Source organism: Meriones unguiculatus, chromosome 21, assembly GCF_030254825.1.
Source record: "Meriones unguiculatus strain TT.TT164.6M chromosome 21, Bangor_MerUng_6.1, whole genome shotgun sequence".
NCBI lineage: Eukaryota > Metazoa > Chordata > Mammalia > Rodentia > Muridae > Meriones > Meriones unguiculatus.
Window position 1 is genome coordinate 50,969,096 of NC_083368.1, and position 25,878 is coordinate 50,994,973.

The 25,878-nt window shown below is 38.7% G+C and overlaps 1 protein-coding gene across 5 annotated transcripts in view; it reads left to right on the forward strand.

The window, feature by feature from the left end:
* Positions 1-25,878, forward strand: part of Ptprz1 (protein tyrosine phosphatase receptor type Z1) — a 176,399-nt gene that overhangs the window by 69,051 nt on the left and 81,470 nt on the right. For all 5 annotated transcript variants that reach the window (XM_060373873.1, XM_021656742.2, XM_021656743.2 and 2 more), the window contains exons 3-6: positions 14,897-15,076; positions 17,108-17,259; positions 19,408-19,503; positions 19,809-19,875. In XM_060373873.1, coding sequence (XP_060229856.1) covers positions 14,897-15,076; positions 17,108-17,259; positions 19,408-19,503; positions 19,809-19,875 — 495 coding nt within the window. The remainder of the gene's footprint in view (positions 1-14,896; positions 15,077-17,107; positions 17,260-19,407; positions 19,504-19,808; positions 19,876-25,878) is intronic.

A 25,878-nucleotide genomic window follows, 5' to 3' on the forward strand; every position in this document is an offset into this window, starting at 1 on the left:
CTTTAGATGTACAGATTTTAATAGGTTTATACTATGTTATATGTCTATATGAGTGAGTATATACCGTGTGTGTCTTTCTGCTTCTGGAACAGCTCACTCAGGATGATCCTTTCCAGGTCCCACCATTTACCTGCAAATTTCATGATTTCCTTATTTTTCATTGCTGAGTAATACTCCATTGTGTACATGTACCACAATTTCTGCATCCATTCTTCAGTTGAGGGGCATCTGGGCTGTTTCCAGCTTCTGGATATTACAAATAAAGCTGCTACAACAGAGGGCCTCTGAAAGGCTCTGCCCTGCAGACTACCAAAACAGACACTGAGTCTTATGGCCAACTGTTGGGCAGAGTACATGGAATCTTATGTAAGAAGTGGGAAATAGTAAGATCTGAAGAGGACAGGAACTCCACAAGGAGAGCAACAGAACCAAAAAATTTGAACACAGGGATCTTCCCAGAGACTCATACTCCAACCTAGTACCATGCATGGAGATAACCTAGACCCCTGCACAGATGTAGCCCAAGGCAGTTTAGTGTCCAAATGGGTTACATAGTAATGGGAAGAGGGACTGCCTCTGGCATAATCTGATTAACCTGCTCTTTGATCACCTCCCCCTGAGGGGAGAGCAGCTTTACCAGGCCACAGAAGATGACAATGCAGCCATTCCTGATGAGATCTGATAGACTAAGATCAGAAGAAAGGAGAAGAGGACCCCCCCATCTGTGGACTTGGGTAGGGGCATGCATGAAGAAGGGGGAGGGAGAGTGGGACCTGGAGGGGAGGAGAGAGGAGCTTATAGGGGGATACAAAGTGAATAAAGTGTGATTAATAAAATAAAATAAAATAAAATAAAACAAACAAACAAAAGCACAGTGATCAAACTGAGTCTCACCATAAAAGACATTATTGAAAGGTGTTGTTCATACATCTATAGTTATTGGAGAGGGCCAGGATTTTTACGATTGTATCCCGATCGTGTGGGAAAACACACTTGCATTTAAGAAGCATAAACAGAGGTGCACGGTGTCAAAGAGAGATTATCACTCTGCTCTCTGATGGTTAAGTTTTTCTTCTTTGCTTGAACTTGTACTGTGAGTTAAAATACTTTTCAAAAGAAAGGGCTAGAAAAGTCTAGCAAATAGAAATTCTTTTTAAATTGGAGGGAAGATGAAGTAGATAAAAACGGAGCCTTTCAACGTTTTACTCTGGTGTTGGTATGTTGTGTTAATCATTCATGAGAGTTTTGATTGATTAATAAACAGAGAGAGACAGAGAGAGGGAGAAAGAGAGAGTGAGTGTGTGTGTGTGTGTGTGTGTGTGAAGGAGATGGCCCATGTGGTAATGCACATGTGTGAGAACCTGAGTTTGGGCCTGAGAACCAATGTAGACGACCATGGTAGTACGAACTGTTAATCCCTGCGCTCCTATGGTGGCAGGCAGAGATCGGAGAATCTCTGGAAGCTAACTGCCCAGTCAGCCTGGCATACACAGAGGTGAGCAAGAGAGCCCCTGCCTCAAACATGGACACCTTCGGCTATGCTCTAGCCTGCTGTGTTTACATGTGTGCGAGCATGCATGTGTGTATGGATGTGTGTGCAGTTGCATGAATGCACATATACATGCTATTTCTGAAAAAGAAAGGCAAGGTGACACCACTGAATTCACCATCATATGTTGGCAGTAACAGGAACTGATTACACAAGTTTTCACTATAAATTATAGTTTAACTGAAAATAGACAATTCAATCAGAAAGTCCACATTAGACCTACTGACTGTTTCTATGAAAATTACTTCACCCGAAAGCAACTCAAGGGTCTCAGACCTTGCTGTGAGCTTTCCTTTATCTCTGCCAGGGTTCTGGGTAAAATATAGAGGAAGTGAGATGGCACAGGAAGAATACTCCTTGTAGGAGCAGCAAGTTGGCTCTGCAGATAAACGTGCTTGCCATGCAAACCCGGCAAACTAAGTCTGTAACCCACATGAAGACGGAAGGAGGGAACGTACAAAGTTGTCTCCTGACCCTGCCACTCACACCACGGCACAGAAACCCCCCCACACACATGTGTACACGCACAGTAACGCGCAAAGAAACACAACTTAAAACGATTATGCTTTGTGACTCCTCGAGATTTTGTCGCTAATCCTCTCAGAATGTTTATTTCCGAGGCACAATCCAGGCCGAATTGAATAGCCCCGTGTGGGTGATATTGTATTGGTTTCTATCTGTGTTTCTTTCTAATGTGCATGCTGAACTTTTCGTGTGTGACACACTGGTAGACACAGGACGGAATTCTGTGTTACAATAAACTGAACTTCCTTCAGTCATTGGGAAATGCAGGAGAATTTTAACAGACTTACCTGCTTTGATGACCATACGCCCTTGTGAAATGAATCTCTTTGTATGTTTTTGCGTTCTAAAGATGCAGCTTTGGTTTTTGCCTGATTCAGGCAGCACTTGAGAGCCAGGTGGAAAGATAGGCGTTAACCACACCGTGACATAAATAACGGTAAGGTTATTTACTCAAGGTTGTTCCACAGTTCCGAGGACTCATACGGCTCCTGTCTTGATTAAGATTAGATCTTATTATGGAATACACGAGAAAACAAATGAGCGGAGGAGAGACTTGCAGCTTGACGAGCTTTGAGAAAGTGGACACAGCCGAGCGAGATAGCGGCTCCGGGAAAAACTGAGCCAGGGGAGGAAGGCTTTGCGTGAAGTTTTAGAGCATGCGCAAGCACAAGAAAGGGGCAAAGTTGCAGAAACGAGGGAAATTTATAATTGTATTTTCATGTCTGGAAGTGATAAAAGTGTCAAAAAATAAATCGTAACTAAGGCAAGTAGCAGACCCCTGCCAGTCTAGAGAACAGGATAAGAAAGCCAAATAAAGTTAAATATAGAAATAACGCTCAGAGCCAGCGTTCACTTCCCAGATACGCATCAAGGTTCTGAATGTGTACTCTGTGAAAATCGTATCCTAAAAATAATTCACAAGATACAGTTTTGAGTTGGAAGACTGTAAAAGCCAAATGGTTCTCTGTAAGACGTGATGGGTTATTGCTTGATAGTGCCATATATGAAAGCATGGGTTCACTGGCTCTTCAACCTTTCAAAGATCTGGCTTACTCTAGCCAACTTGCCTCTCTCTCTCTCTCTCTCTCTCTCTCTCTCTCTCTCTCTCTCTCTCTCTCTCTCTCTCTCTGTGTGTGTGTGTGTGTGTGTGTGTCTCCCCTTCACTTACTCTACCAGAGCAAGTCCCAAGCTTTCATTAGGATTTCTGTGACTCCCCTCACCTTCTCAGTACCTGCTTCACTTCCCTTGCCCTGGCTTTCTGACAACACATTTATGTGCAATTATGCAGAGGCAAGGAACCTACTCTTTAATCTGCTCAGCTTTACTGTTCTAAATAGAGGAGTCAGAAATTTTAACCAGGCTGAATAATATAGATGTGAGGTGAAATCCATTTAAGTCCATGCAAGCATATATCCCCTGACAGTGATTTTTAGTATTTTAGGTTTTATATCTCATGTCTCAGCATCAGGCCTGAGCATTCTGATACTCTTTCTGAACAGCCATGGTCTCTCTTTTTTGGGAAGAGGAGTGCTGTACTCCCTACCTGGATAGCATCAACCTGAAATTCTTATCTCCAGTAGGATTATCAGTCTATCTCTTAAGACTTACCCCAAGCTTCGTGTTTTACTCGGAGCCTATTTGTCTTTTTCCCATCTGTGTTATGTACTGTTACTGCAATGCTCTGTACATACTTCTATTATACTGGACATGTATATCATGTAAGTAACATTTTATGATGTTTGCCCACTAGCACACATTTTGTTCATCTTTGCAACTTGGATTACCCCTTATTCACTAGCTCACCCTAACCACTCCATAAGCACTTACTAAGTGAGTAAACAATGACCAGCAAAGCTGCACTCAGGACCACTGAAATTTGACAGGATCTGAAAAACGATCCAACAGAATTCTAAACCTTGAATTTGATTGTTGCCCTTAACAGATTCATAGATTCTTTTCTGGCCTTCACATGTGATCAGTACCATCTTCTAGGAGATCTGATACAAGAGACTATTTTGTGGTTAATATTTACCAAATGGATAAGTCAGTTACTCTAATAGAAATTAAAGAAAGTATTGACCCTTTATGCAGCATGCTCTTTAGACAGTGGTGCAGTGCTGAAATTAAAAAAGTCCTGTCAAACTCCACAAGGAGAGCAACAGAACAAAAAATAATCTGGTCACAGGGGCCTTTTCTGAAACTGATACTCCAAACAAGGACCATAAAAGGAGATAAACTAGAACCCCTGTACAAATATAGCCCATGGCAGCTCAATGTCCAAGTGATCCCTAGTAAGGGGAACAGAGGCTGTCTCTGACAGGAACTCAGTGGGTGGCTCTTTGATCACCTCCCCCTAGTCGGGGAGCAGCCTTGCCAGGCCACAGAGGAAGACAATGCAGCCAGTTCTGATAAGACCTGATAGGCTAGGGTCAGATGGAGGAGGAAGAGGACCTCCCCTATCAGTGGACTTGGGAAGGGGCATGGGAGCAGATGAGGGAGGGAGGTTAGGATTAGAAGGGGACGAGGGAGGTGGCTATAGCTGGGATACAAAGTAAATAAACTGTAATTAATATAAAAATTAATTAAAAACAAATAAACAAAAAGAACAAAAAAGGGAGGATGATGGGATATAGCTGTGTCTCAGATTCCAAACTAGACTCTTCAACCATCATACCTAACTTAAAGATAAGAGCCACTGTCATGCCTTATATGTATAAGCCTGTGGATAATAAACTTGGAAGATAGACATGATGGTGATATCATGTCACAGACCTATGTTCTTATCCTCTGTGTGGCTACTTTTTTGTTTTAGGTACGTAGCTGATAAATTATAGAAGAAATAAGAAATTCAGTGATCACAGATAGACTAGGTTTCAATGGCAGCATCATTAGCATCATCACCATAGCCAGCCCTTATCAAACTAGAATAATTCTGAGGCTGTGCCTTCTATATTTGCTTATTTCATTGGTATTAACAAGGCTTCAGCATCAAATAAGTCTTCCTCTGTTTCTCTCAATAATTTCTCACATGGATTGCTTGCCTTACATTAAGAGAAATTAGTTAAGTGCAACTGCTACTGGGGAAAAATTATTACAATGAATCAGCTTTCATTGCCTCCAGTCTAAGGCCTGAATATGAAAATGCAATAGCCTTGTATAGATAGTATAGGTAAATACAAAAGCTATAACATTAATTAAATTTACTCATCTCTGAGCCTCATTTTCCTTTTAAAGACGTTGGCTTCTCAGAGGCCAGAGAAACAATAACTCTATGGAATTTCTTGAACTTGTTCAATTTCCTCTGTGATTTTTTTTTTGTCATTTCTGATTTAATGTTTCATACCAGATAAAAGCCATGGACTCATTTCAATATTTAGATTCAGCACTATCAAGCTCTCACTGGATATCTAGAAGGAAGAGTTGCAGAGGAAGTGGTGGTTGTAATTGTTCAGTAGCTTTTTGAAATTTCCTCCCCCTGTAATAGATTAGAGACCAGGGTAAGAGAACATATCAGTTTCTTCCCTGTTGCTGCCATAAAATATGCAACAAAAAGCAACTTAGGAGAGAAGGGGTTGGCATTAGCTTACAGTTCCAGAGCTACAGAGACCTTTGTGGCAGGGAAAGCATGACAACAGGCAGGGAAGACAGGCAGGAGCCCGAATCGGGCTAAACACAATGCATCCGCACAAAGGAAGCAGAGAGAGAGAAAACAGACGATAAAACTAGCAATCCCCCAAGTGATAATCCCCCAAGTGATATATTTCTTCCACTGGAGTTCTACCTCCTAACAGTTTCCTAAACCTTCCACACAACACCAGCAGCTGGGGTCAGGGGTTCAAATACACGAGCTTATGGGAGACCTTTCTCACTCAAACTGCAAAAAAGGACTTGATCACAAAGTTGCAGAACCTCCAGGTTTCAAGCCTTTACCCTCACACTACCGTTTTCTACGGATCTCTGCCTAGTCCTCAACCACATGACCCAGGATTGTCCGTCAAGACTGTTCACCTTGCACCCAAATTTCAATCTTAATAAAGCTAAACCCCACACTTGTGAGAACTAGCTCTTTATTTAAACCTGCCCCTGTCTTTGAGGGCCACCTGTCAATCCGTTCTCTGTGGCAAGCTGCTGAAAACTCTTCACATTCTACTTTATCACCTCTGCTTCACTCTGGGAGTTCAAGTCTATGGTTGTGAAATTGTTTTATTCCAGGAATATTAACTTTAGAGGTAAGAAATAATATCCAAAGATCATTCTTCAGTTCTAACACCATGGGCCCTGTGGTCTGTGTATAACACCCCATTCAGGTTAGCCCCTCATGGCTGAGTCTATCCTTCTGTGAGTTTCTTAACTCCCATTTCTCTTAGATTTGCAATTCCCTTGGGGACACTTAACTTGAAGTTCCTTTTCTCTTCCCTTTGGTCCCAGATGTCCAGTCATAACTGACCCTCTGCTCACTTACCAAATGTAACAAAAATATTTCAGACACATCTATGTTTTCAACCTACCATGTTGATGGACCATAGTCTCTGTCATTGGCCCAGACCTATCAGTAGCTTCAGAAAACATCTTGCTAATTAGCTAGTGCACATCTACAGACTTCGCAATGACAAAGATCAGACTTAGACCCTTTCTGTCTGCTTATCATCCCTCCCCGTGACAGGTATCATGTGCCCAGGTTTGTAGCATTTGAGGAGGCATCCTTTACCCTTCCTCCCTGTTTACCTCCCAGTGAGAGAATCTTTTCAAATAATTCAAAATCCTTCCAGATGCCTTCCTGTTCGTAATTCTGTTCCAGAGTTCATGTTCTTTTATTTCTTATAATAACTAAAAGCTTTAAAAAAGTAACTTATGTTTCTTTTTCTTATTAATGTAATGGAATAATTTTAACAAGTAATCAGAAATATAAATATTGAATATATCAGGAGATCTAGGTCACGGAGACTGTAGGCAACAGTATACAAGGGGTAGCTGAAAACCGTAGATCTTATTTGTTTTGTTTATTGTTTTCATTGTACTCAGCAAAATTATTAGGTTTTGATTACTAATAGAGTAATACATTTTACTATCTCAGTATCTTTATATTGTTTTATGTTATGTTTTCCTTCAATAGTCTTTTATAAATTTAAATTTATTACATTATAACAGTGTTTTTATCACTAAGCTTTGAAAGGATTTTATTGGTGACATTTCCCAAATTGAAAAATGTGTATGATTTTAAACAGGAAGTTTGTAAAAAAAAAAAAAAGTTCCTAGACTGTGTATTTATGTTGAATTTCAACTAATGATTTCCTTACATCTCACATTGGTACTGGGACATTTGTCTAGAACTGTCCTGAGTAACTATCACTGCTAACATGGAAGCCCCTGTCAATTAGAAACATCAAGCATCCTTACAAAGATTTTCTTCTGAGCTGGTGGGAATGTGAAGGCAAATGCCGCCCTGACCAAGCAGGCTTTCATGCTAAGATACTTGCAGCTCTCTTGTGTTCACTCTCCAAAAGCTTCTCTGGCCAGTACCGAACCAGAATGAACCAGAATGTCACTGCTCTCTGAACTGTTGTTTAGGAAAGGGTCATTATCTCAAACATCTTTCTTTTCTTAGGTCAGTATATGTGATAGCATTTACTAGTGTGACATATAACACTTAATGATTTTTATATTATTTTATTTTTATTAATTACAGTTTATTCACTTTGTATCCCCCTTGTCGCTCCCTCCTTCCTCCCCTCCCAATCCCACCCTCCTTCTCTCTTCCCTACCTGTGCCCCTCCTCCAGTCCACTGATAAGGGAGGTCCTCCTCCCCTTCCCTCTTATCCTAGTCTATCAGGTCTCAGCAGGAGAGGCTGTTGATTCTTTTAAGAGATCCCCTGGCTCAAAAGTTAAGGGCTACATCTGAAAACAAAATGTGGTATATAAATTATCTTTCCTTTTTGCTGGTGTTCTAAATTCTATCTTATAAGTCATAGAAACTGATTTATTTAATTTGTATATCAGAATAATTTAAAATGTGAACCTAAGTCATTTTACTGTTAACAAGTTTCCACTATTTAAATGACTTTAAAATGTCAGCTATTTGAGCACTAGGGCAATAGTGGTATTAATATTGTGGGATTAAACAACCACTTTCTGTTTGGATTTATGGACCGCTCTGGGAGGTGGAACAGACAAGGCACCATTATCACGGACAAAAGCCAACAACTAGCTAGGTTACAGGCCTTAGAAGAGGACCTACCACAAGAACTCTGCTAAATGGACATAGCATCCTAACAATTATTCATGGTCTATTGCTACACTGTAGGCCAATGCATCTCTCAATCTTCATTAGAGAAGCTGGTTTTTGCAGATGGTCATTAACATACAGACCCATAGCTGCTCATCATGGAGAAGAAAATAAGGGACTGAAGAGTGTGCTCTTGGCCACAAATGGGATGTCTATATTATGCCCCTCCTCTCAAGGTTCATGGATCTTCTGGAAGACTGGGTGGAAGAATTGTAGGACCCAGAGGTAGCGAATGACAAGGAAACAGTGTTCTCTAGACACAACAGAACATTGTTTGTGTGAACTCAGAGCAATTGTGATGACATGCACAAGACCTGTGTAAGCTCAAGCCAGACAAAATCTCAGCATGGAGGATCAAATGAAGAGGGCATGAAATTCCATCCCTGACACTATTGGCATTTGAGAGCTGCTGGGAGAAAAAGAATCAGGGTGTTTTGTTTTGTTTTGTTTTGTTTTGTTTTGTTTTGTTTTGTTTTGTTTTGTTTTTGACAGGGTGACCCCTGGCAAATCAGTCACGCTCTGGGGTAGACCCCACACCCAAGAGTATTTGGGCAACACAAATTCCATTCAATTGTGCCGTTTGTTTTGTTTTGTTTTAAGAGAGAGAGCACAAAGTTGTGTGGGTAGAGAGTTGGAAGTGGATCTGGAAGAAGCTGAAAGCGGGATAAATATGATAAAAAATATATTGTATAAAATTCTCAAAGAATCAAAATATTTTTACATTTTTGTGTGTGGGGTACTTGTTGGCCTACTTAAAAAGCCATCCACAGTCGTTTATAAAGCTGTGGCTTAAGTGTATGGATTCTCCAGTGAAGTTCTTTCACGCAGATTAGAACCTGCAGACATTACTATATCTTCACTTCACTATCACTTAAATTTCTCTTTTTGTAGTATTGTTATACATTAGTATGGAGAGACACAAACATTTTCTTATGCCAAGGCCTGGAATTCAAAAGAAAAATTTTAATTAAGAGCAATCTGTGTGTTTTTAATAACATTCATTTTAGCCTTTAATGACTGTAAATTTTAAAATTCAAAACTTATTAAGTAACAATAAATTGAGGCAAAAATATGAGATTTTTGTCAGATTTCTGTCAGTTTTTAGCTGATAAAATCTGGTCATTTTGTATATTATTTGATGTTTCAAGGCAAGAATAGTGAGGAAGGGAGGTGGGGCAGTATAGGAAGAATGAACTTAGAGATGATAGGGGGAAGTTTACCTTCTTTCATTTGTATCATTAACTCACACTTTTCTCTAAACATCCTGAAATTTGCATATGAATGTTTTTGTAAGCATTTCCTCTTTATTTTATATTTGCCTTTCTCACCTCATATATTTAATGCTAGTGACTAATAAGGTAACATATTCCACACAGAAAGTTTTGTAAAATGTATTCCTCTCTAGAACAGCAACTGGTCAAACTGTGTTGCATATAAACATGGAGAGTAGGTAACTGTGTAACCCTGCAGTGTGTCTTTGGCAAACAGTTATTTAATCCTTATATGTCAGAATCTAAGAAAGGTGCTAAATAAGAGAGAGATGTATGGTCATTCAGATAAGTCCAGGATACTATAAAATAGGTCACATGATAGTAGGAGATGCATATGAAAATAGGCATTGATATTGCAACTTCTTCCTTTCTGCTTGCCTGACTGACTGGCAACCATAATCTCCAGTAAAGGAACTGTAAACTCCTTACTTCCACCTCCCCTGCCCCAAGTCCATTTGTTCACAGTTGGCCTCTCCATTGTCCTCTGCTGAAAGTGTTAGCAGATTCTCTACTCACTAAGCCAGGCTTGCCTGATCATACCTCTCTGAGCTGTGGCTGAATTTCTCTGTTACCTGAGTTTGCTCAGGCTTATCACTCAATGGAACATGATGTGGGTCCCGCTATCAAAATCATATCTAGCTATTAATGCCAGCACCAGTATACTTTCACCATACTTCTTCACTATCGTTCATCATATCCACTCCTTGAGACTCCTTGGATTTATTTACATCTCCCCACACTTCCCCAACAGGAATGTAAGAAACAAGCCAACAACCTTGAACTCCTGCATGTCCCCTACAGAGTTTGGAATTGCCTTCCACTTAGAATAGAGAGTATGTGATATACAAATACTTTGATGGTACAAGGACTATTTCACAAAGATCTTAATTTGTTTTTTCTGTATGCTAGACTTGCTTTGGCAATTGTATCTACATGAAGTAGACAAGTAGGTGTGAAAATTCACAGTAAGTTAAATGCTTCAGTAGATAAGTACAAGAAATCTATGGGAGTGGTACTAATTTAGGTAGGTCAATGAATGGATGAAAGATTTTATAAAGGAATAATTCGCCTACATAGCCTCCTGTTCATATTCTGAAGCTTAGATGCAGGCAATGCATCTAATGATCTTCTGCAGCTTCCCCAAAACACAACCCAGTTAGATTGAGTTTAATTAATGACTCTATCCAATGCATAATCCTAAACCTTAACCCCTATAGATACTGAAGTCTCCAACTACTCTAATGATAAATTTGAGAGCTTACATAATAATGCCCCAAAACATAAGAGCACTTTAATCTTATCAAAGACAGCTAAAATGTGCTTGAAGCTTGTTGCCTTTGTTGTGTGCCTGTGTGTGTGCATGCGTGTGCACGTGTGTGTGTATGCGTGTGCACGTGTGTGTGTGTGTGTGTGTGTGTGTGTGTGTGTGTATGCTTTGACATTTATTGGCTAACTTCTCTTGGTTTTTGTACTTCTGGTCATTTAAACAACTTACCTTTAAGAACCCTCTGTATGAGGAGCTGCCTAGGGTTTTTTGTTTTTGTTGTTTTGTTATTTTGGGGTTTTTTGTTTTCTTGTTTGTATTTTTGTTCTGGGCTTTGTCATTTTTGTTTATTATTTTTCCTGCTAAAAATAAAATCCTTAATCTTATTCTGGCCTCTTTTTTTTTCTTCCTTCCAATCATTAAAATTAAGGAGTCATTTAGAGCCAGAGATGCTCCAAAAATCACAGTACATCAAGTGTTTTAGACGCTGTAATTTCTGCACATTTAAAACAAAATCCAGCTGTTCAGTCCCTATTTGCTGTAACAAAAGAAAACGGAGTGGTCAGACCTTGATCCTTTCCTGGTATCCTTTAGCAGAACTTTAGTGGAAACTACTCTGCTATCATATAGCAAAAGCATGATTTACAGTTGATTTTACGAATTTTCCTGTAATTGACTTTTAAAAAATTATTGTTTCATGTTTGATTCCTATGAGTTCAAATGCATAAAACTAGATACATAGGCAAAGTTTGGGCAGAGCACTTTATGGAAGTGTGAAGGGATAGAAGGACCTGGAGGGGACTGGAGCTACACAACACCAACATAGCCAAAAACTCTGGGTTCAGAGGTACCTGCAAAGATTGATGCACCAACCAAGGACCATGCATGGAGAGGACCTAGACCCCTGCTCAGATGTAGCCAATAGGCAGCTCAGTATTCATGTGGGTTCCCTAGTAAGGGGAGCAGGGGTTATCTCTGACGTGGACTCTTGTTACTGGCTCTTTGATCACTTCCCTCTAGCGGGATGGCTTTCCCAGGCCACAAAGGAATAGGATCCAGGTAGTCTTGATGTCAGATGGTAGGGGAGGACGGCTCCCCTTTTCTGTGGTCTAAGGGAGTAGAGGGAGGAGGATAGGACCAGGAGAAGATGAGGGAGGAGGCTACAATTTAAAAAGTGAAAAAAAAGCCCATCCAAACAAACTAGCACCGTTTCTTATAAGATTCAAGAAGCGTTTATTTAATACCCAATTGTGTACTATTTATTATAGATACTAAGGTATTAAAACAGCAAAGAAATAAACATAATGCATTAAAAAAAGAAAAATAAAGGAAAGGCATTGAACAGGACCAAAAGCAGAAAAATGTTTCACTAGGCCGCTAGGAGAAAGTATTTCTGAGCAGTTGATTTGAGCAGAGACCCAACTGAAGCCTCAAGGCAAGGTACCTGGGCCTTGAAGACATCTGAGAGAGTGGTCCAGGAGATGAGAGGAAGTGCCAAGTTTTTGATGCTCCGAGAACAGAAGGGAAGCCTTGTGGTTAGAACACAGTCACCAAGAGTAGTGGCAAAGCAGAGCAGAGAGGATGTAAGTGGTACAAGATCTGATAGCCTGGGCGTGATCTTATATTCTGAGTGAGACATACAGGCATGGGGAGGAGTTAGGGAAGGAGCGCCCGACCTGAGAGCTGGTGAGGATTTTTAAAGATGTACTAGTGCTTTTAAAGGTGTACTATTGAGCCAGGCATGGCTGTACATGTCTTTCCAGCAATCAGGAGGCAGAAACAGGAAGATCTCTGATTTCAAGGTCAGCCTAGTCTACAGAGCAGGATTTATGGCTGTCCCAATGACCGCCAGGGCTATACAGAGAAACCCTGGCTGAAAAGAACAAATACAAAAACAAGCCAAAGTGAAACAATGACAACAACAAAAAGACTTACTACTTAATTTTATTGTTTTTCTTTCACTTCAGAGAAAATTGTTTTCACGGATAATTTAAACGCAGATTTGTCTGTGGTTTCTGTAGGTCAGGAGATGTGAAGAATGCCTGCTTCTTTTGGGGAGCTCTGCTCAGAGACTCACAAGTGTAACAACAAAGAGTCCCATTTGAAACTTGGCTTCTTCCAAGTATCTTCAAGTTGCTGGAAGAATCCACTTCTTAGCAGTAGCAAGACTGTGGTGCCTCGTGTTCTTGCTTTACTTGCTGTGGTTGGGAGCATGGGGGCACCCTCAGCCCTGAGCCTTGGCTCTTGGTTCCTGGGCGTGTGATCTCATAGGATCTGGTGGCCCAATTTTTCAAAGCTAACCAGGGAGGGAGGTTGGGATTGTGAGGGGATTGGGAGGGGGCTACAGCTGGGATACAGAGTGAATAAACTGTAATTAATAAAAAAATAAATTAATTAATAAAATAAAATTTAAAAATTGGAAAAGAAAAGAGTTCTTTCTTGGATATGCTATGACTCAAGTCAGAGTGATGATGAAAAGCAACGCACCAGAGTCAGCTTCAAAGTCACATGCAGTGTTGTCTGAAGCTTAAAACTTTATGCTTTATAAACTGGGGCTATGCAACTCTTACAAAGTGAGTTTATTGTACTATTATTGTAAAATGTAAGCAATGAAAAAGACCCTATTGACTCATGCTACAACCCTCTCTCTGCTTCTTTTACACTGACATTAGTAAAATAAGCAGCATTTCCTTATCCTCATTCCCAAGTCTTACCAGTCTAACCAATATATCATTACCGAAATCTGTAAACCTGTTCCTAGAAGCCAAAATTTGCATCACCGTACATTTTCAAAACACGTTGTGCTCAACTACTTTCTAGGAATATAGCCAGCATTAAGAGTTTGTCTTTAGCACCTATTGATTTTCATGGAAGTCTCACAGTGAGGTATTATCTGCTTTCTCCACGACTTCAGAGGCAGTATCGTGGTGTGACTAAAGATCCTTTCTTTCCAGGGATGTTTTGCAAATTAGCTTTGACACAGTGTTGCTGGTCCTTCAAAGCAGCTTACATTGCTGTTAGCTGTATCCTTCCTCCGCATCACCAGGAGAATTGCGCCAGTGTTTACTTGGGATGTCCCAAAATTCTTGTGATATGAACAAGGCTTCACCCAGACTCATTTCAGGAAGAAAAGCTTTCAAAATTGTATCTACCGAAACTATGCTCCCGCTTTCTGTGATAATGGCAGAAAAGCTGAGGAGGAGCATTTGAATGAAAACTTAGGTTAAAAAAAAAGTGTCCATTCTTAGTTTTGATGTAGTGAATGTGGGAAGTGATATATCTCTCCAGGTGGAAGTAAAACAAAGGCAGTGTAGGCTACCTTTGGTTCAGAGGGCTGTTCACGTTGTGGAAGAGATGACAATTCTCTGCATGGAAATCTTGGTAGGGTGTTTTGGTTTAATGTAGTTAAATAGTAAGAACTGATGTATGGCCAGGTAGTACAAGGATAGTTTGATGATTATGTTTTCATAAATAAAACTTGAATAGATGGAAACCAAGACAAGTCATTTGTTGATAAGAGTGACCTTGGGTATGAAAAGGTCTACCTCATTTGAGTTGCTAAAGATGGAAGAATCACCTTCTCCTGCCTGACCTTTCAATCTGGAGGCTGGGCAAGTCAGCCTACCTTACGTAGCACCTTGGCTTTCTGAAAATTTGGAAAAGGCAACAACCAAAACAAGCTATCGATCAACCCTGCATTTGGTAGGTGTATGGGTGAGGCAATAGTTTACATAATTGGGATTTTAGGAAATGTTAAGTAAATACATCTTTTGGCGCAACCCCAGTCTATACCATACTCTCCTTGTGATGTGAGAGATGTTGAAGTACTTATAATCCAGCCTGTAATTGAGGCATAATTATTGAATGACTTACTTTAAAGATAATGCCAAATTTTTCTACCATTCTAATATATTTGTGTGTAATATATTATTTGATAATGCCAAATCTTAGTTTTTACATAGTAATGTAACAAACCAACTCCCTTGTGCTTTCTTTTCTCTAGGTGCACTAAATCAAAAAAACTGGGGAAAGAAATATCCAATATGTAATAGCCCAAAACAGTCTCCTATTAATATTGATGAAGATCTTACACAAGTCAATGTGAATCTTAAGAAACTGAAATTTCAAGGCTGGGAAAAAGCATCTTTGGAAGACACGTTCATTCACAACACTGGGAAAACAGGTAACATCGTTGTCTTTTGCCTCTGACAGGTTTTCTAACTGAGAATGTTTTTACATGAGACACATTTCCTTTGACACATTTCTGTTCTGTTCCTTGAACAGAACAGAAGCTGATGGTAGAAACGGACTCAGCATTTAGTCAACATTTGGAAAATTTGTACCAAAAGCATAACAAACAGTATCACCATGTTGTGTTTTCTCTTTGTGTGATGAGAGTGGTCTTCTCAGTTGATGATGTGAGAAAGATAATGAAATTATAGCCAGTGAAATTGTAACTCAGACACTTGGTCAGGATTTCCATATCTTGGGCATCAGATTTTGGTCTTGGCTATTCAGCTTTATGCTGCAATCAATATTTGAATACGATAAGATAATTACTTATAATTAAAATTTAAAAAGAAATCAATAGTCCTTTTATTTGGGAAATTTAAAATTGTAGTCCATCCTGAAGGCGGTACTTATATAAGTGGCTTTTGTGAGATAATCTTTTTTTTTTTCAAAACATGCAAAATGTAACTTTTGTAAAATGTAAAAATTCAAGAAAACTTTGATGAACCATATATAGATACAATAATTTTCAAAAGAAACTTTTTTCCATTTTGGCTATTTTGTTTTGAAATAAACATAACATTTTGTCAGGGAATGTTATAAACTCAAATGTACGTCTTTGCAAGAATTTTAAAAATTAAAATTATAATAGCAGATCTATTAGTGTGGTTTTCTAGTGAATAAATTTCTTCTATATTTCATATTTAGATAATATAACTAATAAATGTAATAATTACACTGCATATTCTGGGAGAGTAATAATTTTTCTCTATTTGTGCCTGATAAACATTTAATATTTTTTAAATGAGTAGCCAAGAAATGTTAGTGTGTTACACTATAATTCAAATAATAAAAATAAGTTGTTCCAAATCTTGACAATTTAATACAATTTTTGTGAGTGTGTGCTTTTAACATACAATCTCTGCCTTGTTTCTTTTAGGGTCTAATGGTTAAGTACTTGTCCCTCACAGTCACTGTTTGGGTTTATCAGTGGTCATTCAAATGACAGTGCAAATCTTGGAGGAAGCCACTTAACTTTCCTGTGACTCAGTTGCCTTATTTGTAATAGAGGTTACAGTGGTTTTTGCTCCCAAATGTTATGTGAGAATCAAGTAGCTAAGAAGCATAAAGCAATTCATATCATATCGGTACTTCATAAACGATAGATGTTGACTGCCATTGTTTTTGTTATTGACACTCTACTTGACATTCTTATTATCACAATCAATGAAAACTTATAACACTAGCTGGCTAGCCAGGGTGTGCGGATTAATCACTGATGCCTCCGTCAACTGTGATTTCTGATTAGCAGAGGAAGGACTACTTAAATCTGACTGAGACAACATAATCTTGCACTAGGCTCTCAAGAGAATCATTATCCTTCTACTGTAAAAATACAACTGGTAAAGTCCTCTGGGAACTTGGGGAAGTTTCGGGTTCTAATGGTGGACACTCCAGGTTCAAATATGGAATGGCAAAATCCTCTTCTATGATGAGGCTTCCCAACCGTTTGCCTAAGACAATTGTGGAAGCAGCTGATGTCTGGGCAGAATGTAGGGATTAGAACAAAAAGGGAGTGGTGGGCAGAAGCAGGCTATTGGTGAAACAGGAGAGCTCTCCCCAGGAAAGACTTCCTTTCTGGACATCTCTTCTGACTTTATTATGTCCCATCATTATCATCAAGCATCATTTGAGGCAACAGAGCCTTGGAGGAACAGCAATCTCAGTGAACCAAATAGATTAAGTAGGCTGGCTGCAGTCAGAGTCCAACAGTGGTCCTGACTTCAGTGTCCTTGATTTGCGGAAGTAAGATGCATTAAGAATGTTAGTATGAGGGCAAAGTTGAAATCCAAATGACTTCAAAACTCTTAAATTTGTCACGTGAGTTTTATCATGTATCTTAAGTAGAAGGAGATTCATTTAAAATTCATAATTTTGGTTTTTCAGAAGATTAGATATAATATCCTGGTTTTGTTTTCTTTAGTGGAAATAAATCTCACTAATGACTACTATCTCAGTGGAGGACTTTCAGAAAAGGTATTCAAGGCAAGCAAAATAACTTTTCACTGGGGAAAATGCAATGTGTCTTCTGAAGGATCGGAGCACAGTTTAGAAGGACAGAAGTTCCCGCTTGAGGTAAGGAAGCAGCCTGCCGCTTTCACGCTTATCATCTGCATCTTTGAGATTTTCACTCGCATAGAATTTGACTTCCTGTGTAATTCAGAGTTTGGAACATACATTTGTGTTTCAATGACTTGATCAATACATTTTCCCCTCCAAGACTGTAAACTCAATGAGGCTACAACCCATCTTTACTCTTCTATGTCTAGAAACCCAAATTGCCACTTACTAACGAACCAATAAACACAGATGAGGAATTGAATGAATCAAATAATAAAAGGGATGATGTCATCAATGTAGAGCAAATACTTTCAGTTAACTCCTTTAATTAAAAATAAAAAATCTGATCTGTAATCCATGATTACAATAAATACAGAACGAAAACTCTAAAAAATGAGAAAAATCTCATCTTTAAAACTAGGAGAGAGTTATAAGTATGATAAATAGTGTATATAAATAAACATTTTTGTATGTGTCTCAAAAGTATTAAGCTTTCTGGGAAGTAGTTTGTTTTGTGGTTCAGATTGTAGCACCTGTACCCACCTGCACACACTTCCACATAGACACATATGTAAGTACATAATTAAAAATAAGCATAAATCAAGTCAAAAGAGTTGATGTAGTAGTTAGAGCATTTGTTGCCCTTGCAGAGGACTGAGGTTCAGTTCCCAGCATCCACACATGAGGAGTCTCGGGATCATGTGTGCCTCCAGTTCCAGGAGATCTGATGCCCTTTGCTAGCCTTCTCAGCCTCACCAGGTACACATGTGTGCATGTGCACTGACAGACATGCCGACAAAACACACACACACAAAAGTAAACACATACTTAGAAGTGTTTGTCGCCAGTTGTGCAAACAGGACCTCAAAGGAGCTTCCTAGAACCTTTCCTTCCTTCGTAGTTTCCTTCCTTCCTTATTTCCTTCCTTCTTCCTTTCTTCCTTTTCTTCCTTCCTTTCTTTCTTTCTTTCTTTTTTCTTTCTTTCTTTGTCTCCCACATCATATAAATGAGTCTTCTGAATTCTTTCTACAAATTATCTGTGTTTTTACAAATTATATATATAATGAGTTCTACCACCATTATTTTTTCGTAGCACACTAAATGTCAATCTAATTGTGTCTCTTTAGTCTTCCCTCACTCTGTCTCCACTCCTACCCTTAGTCCATCCTTATGACTGTTTCCTAAGGGTCATTGGTGACTTCCCATGGCTCTTTCTCTGCCTGCTTCTCCCTACCCTTTCCTTACAATGATCCTCTGACATCACAGAAAATGATTTTCAGTTTCCATGCTATTACTTTCTTTGTGTGCACCTTTCCAGGGTACTTCTGTAGAACTACAAGACCCCCCCACCCCAAACCTTCTGTTTTCAACTTGTTTAAAGCTATTTGTCCGTCAGAGGTCAACTGAGATGCCGTCTCTGAGAAGGCATTGGTGGCACATCATAGCCACTGCCATCCTGCTGAACATGGCACTTTCCGCTAGTGGTCCTTGAGTGTTCTCAGAGGCTTCCTACTCTTGCCTGAGTTCTACCTTCAAATACTGAAGTTACCTGGGTTTAAACCCACAAGCAAGGAACACATGAAAAGCTTGAATACAACCTGTATTCAACCTGAGCATCTAGAGTGGAGTAGACACGAGAGCTAGCTTCACAGCACGAGAAGTTACAATAGGAAGATTAAAACACGTCATTTTTAGATACAAGCAGACTCCTTTAGAATTTCAGTGGAAGAGCAGTAAGTACACCATGATAATACCCAAAACTGTAACAATGGGCCATCAAGAAAGGAATGTTCACGCAAGAAACAGTGGGCTCCAGGTCTGTAGAATTCACGCAAAAATAGTTAAATGAGCCTTTGTTAATTTGTACATTCAGTGATTACTTGAAGGATTGTTACTGTAATGGCTGCTGCTATTCTCCTGGTAGTACATGCTTTGTTAGGGAAGATTCTGTATTTCCTTCTAAGTCCAAGGATGCAAATGATAGCATACTTATTTAAGTATATCTGTAATTGAGAAGTTGTTTGGAAAACACAGAAAATATAGAACTGTATCATCTGTAGAATTTTTCAGTAGAATTTACCGAATTAGTCGGATTCTCTGTTCCCTCTCTTCACTAGCTTTTGTGACATGCTCCTAATAAAACTGTCATCCTTACATTCACAGATGCAAGTCTACTGCTTTGATGCTGACCGATTTTCAAGTTTTGAGGAAGCAGTTAAAGGAAAAGGGAGGTTAAGGGCTTTATCCATTTTATTCGAGGTAATTATTATGCATAGGCTTGCAACTAATCTCTTTTTAAATCATAGGAACTACCCATGAAAAGTGCTCTAACTCAGTGACTATAAATCATGACATTGTCCATTTAATTTTTCATAGTGTAAAATGTATAGTTCCCTGATTTTTATTTGCTTTTTTTTTTTTTTTTTTTTTTTTTTTTTTTTTTACCTTGCTGTTGGGAAAAAGTGTTTGGGATATACTATGCTTTATACTCAATTGGGATTTTTTTATTGAGCAGTTAGTCAATTGTTGGATCCTGTTTTTATAATGCCGTTCTTCTTTAACAGGTTGGAATTGAAGAAAATTTGGATTACAAAACCATTATTGATGGAATCGAGAGTGTTAGTCGTTTTGGTAAGCTATTAAGATTGAGACTGGCATACCTGTGAGTATCTGAAGTGTGACAAACTCTCTTGTGAAAGATGGAGAGGATGGTGTCTTTAAAGATGACAGTATCTCACTCCACATACTTGACTGCTTCAGACATCTCCCTCTAAGAAAAGAACCATCGATGCGAGACTTCTGTGCCATAACAGCTATGAAAACTTGGGCACTGTGACACATGCCATAGCCCTAGCACTTAGGAATCAAAGGCAGGTAGATCTCTGTGAGCTCAAGGCTGTCTCACTCTACATGTCAAGTTCCAGGACAGCTCGTCAGGGTTATATAGAGGGGTTCTATCTCAAATAAATACATCAGTAATTGCTTAATTAAAGTTTTAAATTACATGATATCAATGTAAAAAGAAGTCTGGTAGTCTGTCAATGAATTCTTAATGTGCTGTGCTTTTAAAACATTCATCTACTCTGGTTCTGTACTGTACATCACCTTAAAGACTATATGAAACCAATTAATTTCAAACTATGAAATGAAAACGGGAAATTTACTAAAATGGACATCTGTTCACTGGTGGTTTTCTTGGTAGATGAGTATTTCAAAAGGTCAGATATCTGCAAAAAAGTGCATGCTTACATAGAACAGGATGGAATGTGCTTTGTATTATTCTGCCTGATCGATACCTAGGATCTTGTCATCTGTCACAGCAAATGCCTTTGACAGCATTGGTCACAGACTCAAAACCTGTGGTTGCTATTTTACTTTTAGTAAACAATATTACTCCTCCCCTGGTTATCAACAAAATGTAAATTTTTCCTCTCTGGAAAGCCACCAAATCTGAAGCTACAAACAAGCCTCCACATAGATCCTTTTCTTGAAAGCAAAAGCCCAACTGGGGTTGCTTCATCTTTGTCCAGTTACATTTGAGGATCAGAATTGACCGAACCTTTCAGAAGTCAGGAAAGTGTGGACTCCTTCAGAGGAGAAGCCTTCTCTACCCCTTCTCCTGTAATCAAGAGCAAGATCCAGCTGACTGACCCCTCAGTCCCCCTAGAAGCAAAATTCAACACTGAATACCATAAGCCACACTTAATTTTCTCTCAATAACTCAGAACATGGATTCTATCCAACTGAAGGAAGGGAACCAGGTTAAATTTCAACACTTCCTTAAGGTTGTATAAAATCTAAACCTAGGATGTTCCTGCATCAGCTCATGGGACAGGGGACTCAGACTATTAACTACACTTGTTTAGTTGTAGAACCTTCTCTATTTTCTTTTGGAGTCTAGAACATGCCTAAAGTACGGTAAAATAAGGAGTTCTAATTTGGGCTGCTAAGCTACTACTATAGGGAATTTTAAAAATGGAAAGCAGTTCTTACCCTCAGACAAGAGACTCTTGGGCCGCACTCAGGCTTCCAAACCCTGAGCCACATTCTGCAAGTAAGGAGAGTTGTGGGCAACTTAATGCTACAACCATCATTCAGAATACACAATCTCACGTTAGCATGGACTGGTTGCTCATCTCCTACATTTTGCTCTAAAAGACAAACCTCATTTCTCTTTGAGAACCTGTTCTTTCTTATTTTCTTTTCACCAAAGCTAGTCAGTGTTTGTATGTTAGGCAGTGTTGTATCTATAGACTGAGGAAAAGGTGGAGACTTTGAAATGATACAAAGAGGAAATATTAATATTCTTCAAGCAGAACAGACAGAAAAGACAGGTATTCATGAAATCTTTGCAACTGCAAAGGAGAAAAAAATTCATATGGTGTTACCAGGGATTCTCAAATGAAAGGCCTCATCATGATTATGCTGCTTGCTCAGTCAGGCCCAGGGATCTGTGTCTTGAATGATCCTCACAAGAAGCCTAGAGGGCCACCCCGGGCCATTGCTGTAAGAGTTAGTTTTAAGTCCTCAGCAACACTCCCTTGTTATTGGCTGTACTGTGGGCCTCAGATACCTCAGGTCTCTCTCCCTCATCTTTTCTCCTCTCAGTGACAACCTCCCCATGGAACTATCTAGGAGGTTGGTTAATTAATCCTCTGTGTCTGAGGGATTGGTGGTTGAGGTGGAGGACTGTTGGCCCAGGTGAGGTCTCTCTTATGAAGTTACTCAGATGAAATTTATGATTATTTCCCAGGTCACAAAATATCACCATAGTCTAGATTTCTCAGTAAATAGTGGCCGAACATAATTGAAAGATCTGTGAAATATCTCAGCCAGAATTTTAGGACAAACATGCTGTAACAAACTGTGTGAACATTTAACCCCTCAGCAAGTAAATATGCTTGTTACTGAGGTTCAGAAAAGGAAGAGTGGATTCTGTATTACGGAAAATAAAATTTCTTTCTTCCTTTTCTTCTTAACCTTCTTTACCTATAATGTTTGTCCACGTGCCAAAAAAATTCCGTGCTTCACATCTCCACAGAGATCATGAAACTTTGTCTTCTTTGCCCTGCCTCGAGATCATCTGGCATCCAATTCGTCTTCTCCCCGGTAGCAGGGCATCAATTTCTGCCTCTTAATTGGTTTATACCACAATCACATTTTCATAAGATACATGTAAAAGTAATTTTATCTTTAATAAAAAATAAAACAATTGCAGTCATCACACACACACACACACACACACAATCAAGCCTTAAAAATGGGAATCCGAAAATAGAAAATACCCACAGATTAACAGGAAAATCCTGATAATTTCCCGAGAATTTGAATTGAAATCTGAACTCTGAAGATCATCTTTTTCATTTTTGGGAGTACAATTTAATTTAATTTCTCCCTTCTATTTTCTCCCTCTGAACCCTCCCAAATACTCCTCCATATAAGACATAAAATCCATGGCTTCTTTTCCCACGTTATTGCATGCATATATGTATATGTGTATTTATATGTATGTGTCTGTATATCTTTTTTCTTAAATATAACCTATTCTGTGCATACAGTAGTACCTCTATGTGTGTTTTCAGGCTTGACTCTTTGGTGCTGGCCAGCCAGTTGGCATGCTTGCCCCCGGGGAAGCCACCTCTCCTGCTCCCAGCTGCCTCAGTTACCTGCAGTTCTTTGTGGAGAGTTGAAGCCCACTGGGCTTTTCTCAGTCCTACTTTGGCAGTGAACTCCGACAATCTCATTTTTATATTGGACGTATCACAGACATCACTAGTTCATGAAGCCAAACAAAATGTAAACTTTCTAATGGGTTAAGATCAGATTTTATTTGCTCCAGAGAAAGCGTAATTCAATCAAATGGATTTCTGTTTGTAAGATTTAGCCTTTAGCTCAAACTGTAAGCAATGGGCTCTAATTTTAGTTATTAATAATACCATGAGCAATGTGATCAGGAAGGTGAAAAGTCTTGAAAACACCTCCCTTTCCCTGGCTTTTAACCTTGACTACATGCATGCATCGTCTGGAGATAGGTTTGAGAATGCTTGTGGACAAGCTCCACTCCTGGAAGTTCTCTCTCCAGTGATGGAAAGCCTGACACTGGCGTTATTGTAAAACTCCTTGGGTTGTTCCAATAAGGTGTCACTTCACATGGACTAAATTAGCTTCAGGAACTACTGTGTAATGAGCTAAATCTCCCGGATAGGACAAAAGACATGCATTGGACTGAGGAGTAAGAAAGATGGGGAAATACAAATCACTGCCCATATGAGTACGGGCAGAAAGAGCTGGATGGACAAGATGGTGCTCTTGGCAAGCACTGTTGAAAGATACAAAAATAAAATGTACCCATGATTGCATGGAGATTTTCTCATCTGTATGCAAGTTCATGAACAAGAATATACACACACAAATAAAGATCTACCTGTATATGAATATAAATGTGTGTGTGTGCATAGTATATTCATAGTATATTTTCTGTTCTTTAGTGGGCTGTCTTAATAATGATTCTTTTTTTTTTTTTTTTTTTTTTTGAGACAGGGCCTCATGAAGCCCAGGGTGACGCAAAGCCCACTGTGCCTCTTAGGATGAGTTTGGACTTGTGATCCTCTTGACTCTACTTTCTCAGTGCTAGGATTATAAGTACACACTGCCACACTGGTTTTATTTGGTGCTTGGGATCAAACCTAGGGTCTCATATGTTCTAGGAAAGCACCCTAACAAGTGAACTACATCCTCACCCCTAAATAGTAACTTTTTAATCTTCTTGATCATAGCATCCTTAAAGTTTGTATCATTTCTACTTTCACATTTAGTTTTAAAATTTCAGCAGAAATTTTAAGCTACGTATACGAAGATAATTTTCCATGTTTTCTTCTAAAAGTGAAGACACTTTTACTCCATCTAGAATTGGTTAGTATTTGTAATCCAAAACACAGAATTAGAGATGAGGATATAGCACAGTGACAGGATGCATACTTGCCATGATTGAAATGCTGTGTTCAGTCCTTACCACCCAATGAGTGAATTGGAGGGAGCGATAAATGGAGGATGGATGGATGGATGGATGGATGGATGGATGGAATAGGTAGTTGAAATTCACTTGTTTTCTCAAGGCTAAACTGCTTGTTGAAAAGTCTATTAATTCTACACTGCAACTATTTCAGCTATAAATCAAGTGATCATATATGTGTGGGTCTCTATTCTCCATTTTTTATATATCTGCAAAGTGTGTTACTCTCATGGTTTCCACAACCACATATGATCAGCAAGACTTCTGGGTTATCAATGATATTTCTTTAACTTTTTATTGTTCAAGATTATTTGATTTATAAGCTCCGTGTTTTATTGAACTTTACAGTCAGCATCCCAGTTAACAGATAAATGTGATAGATAGTGGAGCAAACCTTTAGTCCTAGCACTGTTCTGCATAGTGAGTTTCAGGACAGTCAGAGCTACACAGTGAGACCCTGTTTTAAACAAATAAAAAACATCAACAACAAACAAATGCATACACTCAGACAGTATACACACACACACATACACACACACCCTTCTGAGACTTTTTTTAGTAAGAGTTCATTGAACTTGTGGGGAAATTAGTCCCTACCACAATATTGAATTTTCAAAACCCAGGATGTGGTCCTTTCTACCTTTTTAAAAAGTGTTTTTTTCATTCTCTCTAGAATATATTACAGTGTAAATAGTTCATACAACATCAACAGATCTATTTGTATAATATATTTGTTGCTATTTTAAACCCTGTTTGTTTTGCTATTGATAGCTTCTGGGAAACAGAATCTCAGTTTTCTTCAATGGAGTGACACTGGGCATATCAACCAGCTCCAGGGCAGGGCCCACACTAGGATTAGTTGGCCAACACAAAACAGACTTCAGTTTTATTTGCTTGTTTGTTGTTTTGTGCTTTTTGTTGTTTTGGCTTAGTTTGGGGTTTTGTTTGTTTGTTCTTGAAGAAGGAGAAAGAACATGAAGTTGAGTGTGTAGGTGGGAGGGAGGAAAAATCTAGGCTTTGGAGGAAGGAGGGAAAGAATATGATCAAAACATATTACATAAAAATTTTAAAGAAAAGGAATAGAGGAAAAATCGTGTTACGAAAAATAATTTTTGTTGATTAAAACTGATGTACAAATACAATTGATTTTTTTATATTGGTGTTTTGTACAGTGACTTTACTAAATTCATGAATTAAACTGAATAGTCTTTTAAAATGTTTCTCAATATACATGTTTAATCCATTTTTATTTTGAAGCACATGAATGTGGTATTGGGTAAAAGTTATATTAAATTTAAATGAAAAAAAGACACTTCAAATACAGCAAATTGCTCTACATTGTCTATGAACATAATAAATGTTCTTCATCTGCAGATAAGCTTACTTAATTTCCTTGCCTTACAAATTCTTATCAGTGTAATTTTGTTTGTGCCTTTAATTCTTCTTTCTTTTTTTCTCTTTAAAGCATTTCTTATGAGACAAGAGTTTATTCAGAATACAATACATGCTTATTCCCATAATAGTAATGTTTTATTATTTGTTCTTTTCACAATACTTGAGGTCTTTGTCTACTACAACTGAATTTTCCTAACCGTAATTAATAGTATTCTGTTGTGCTTCAC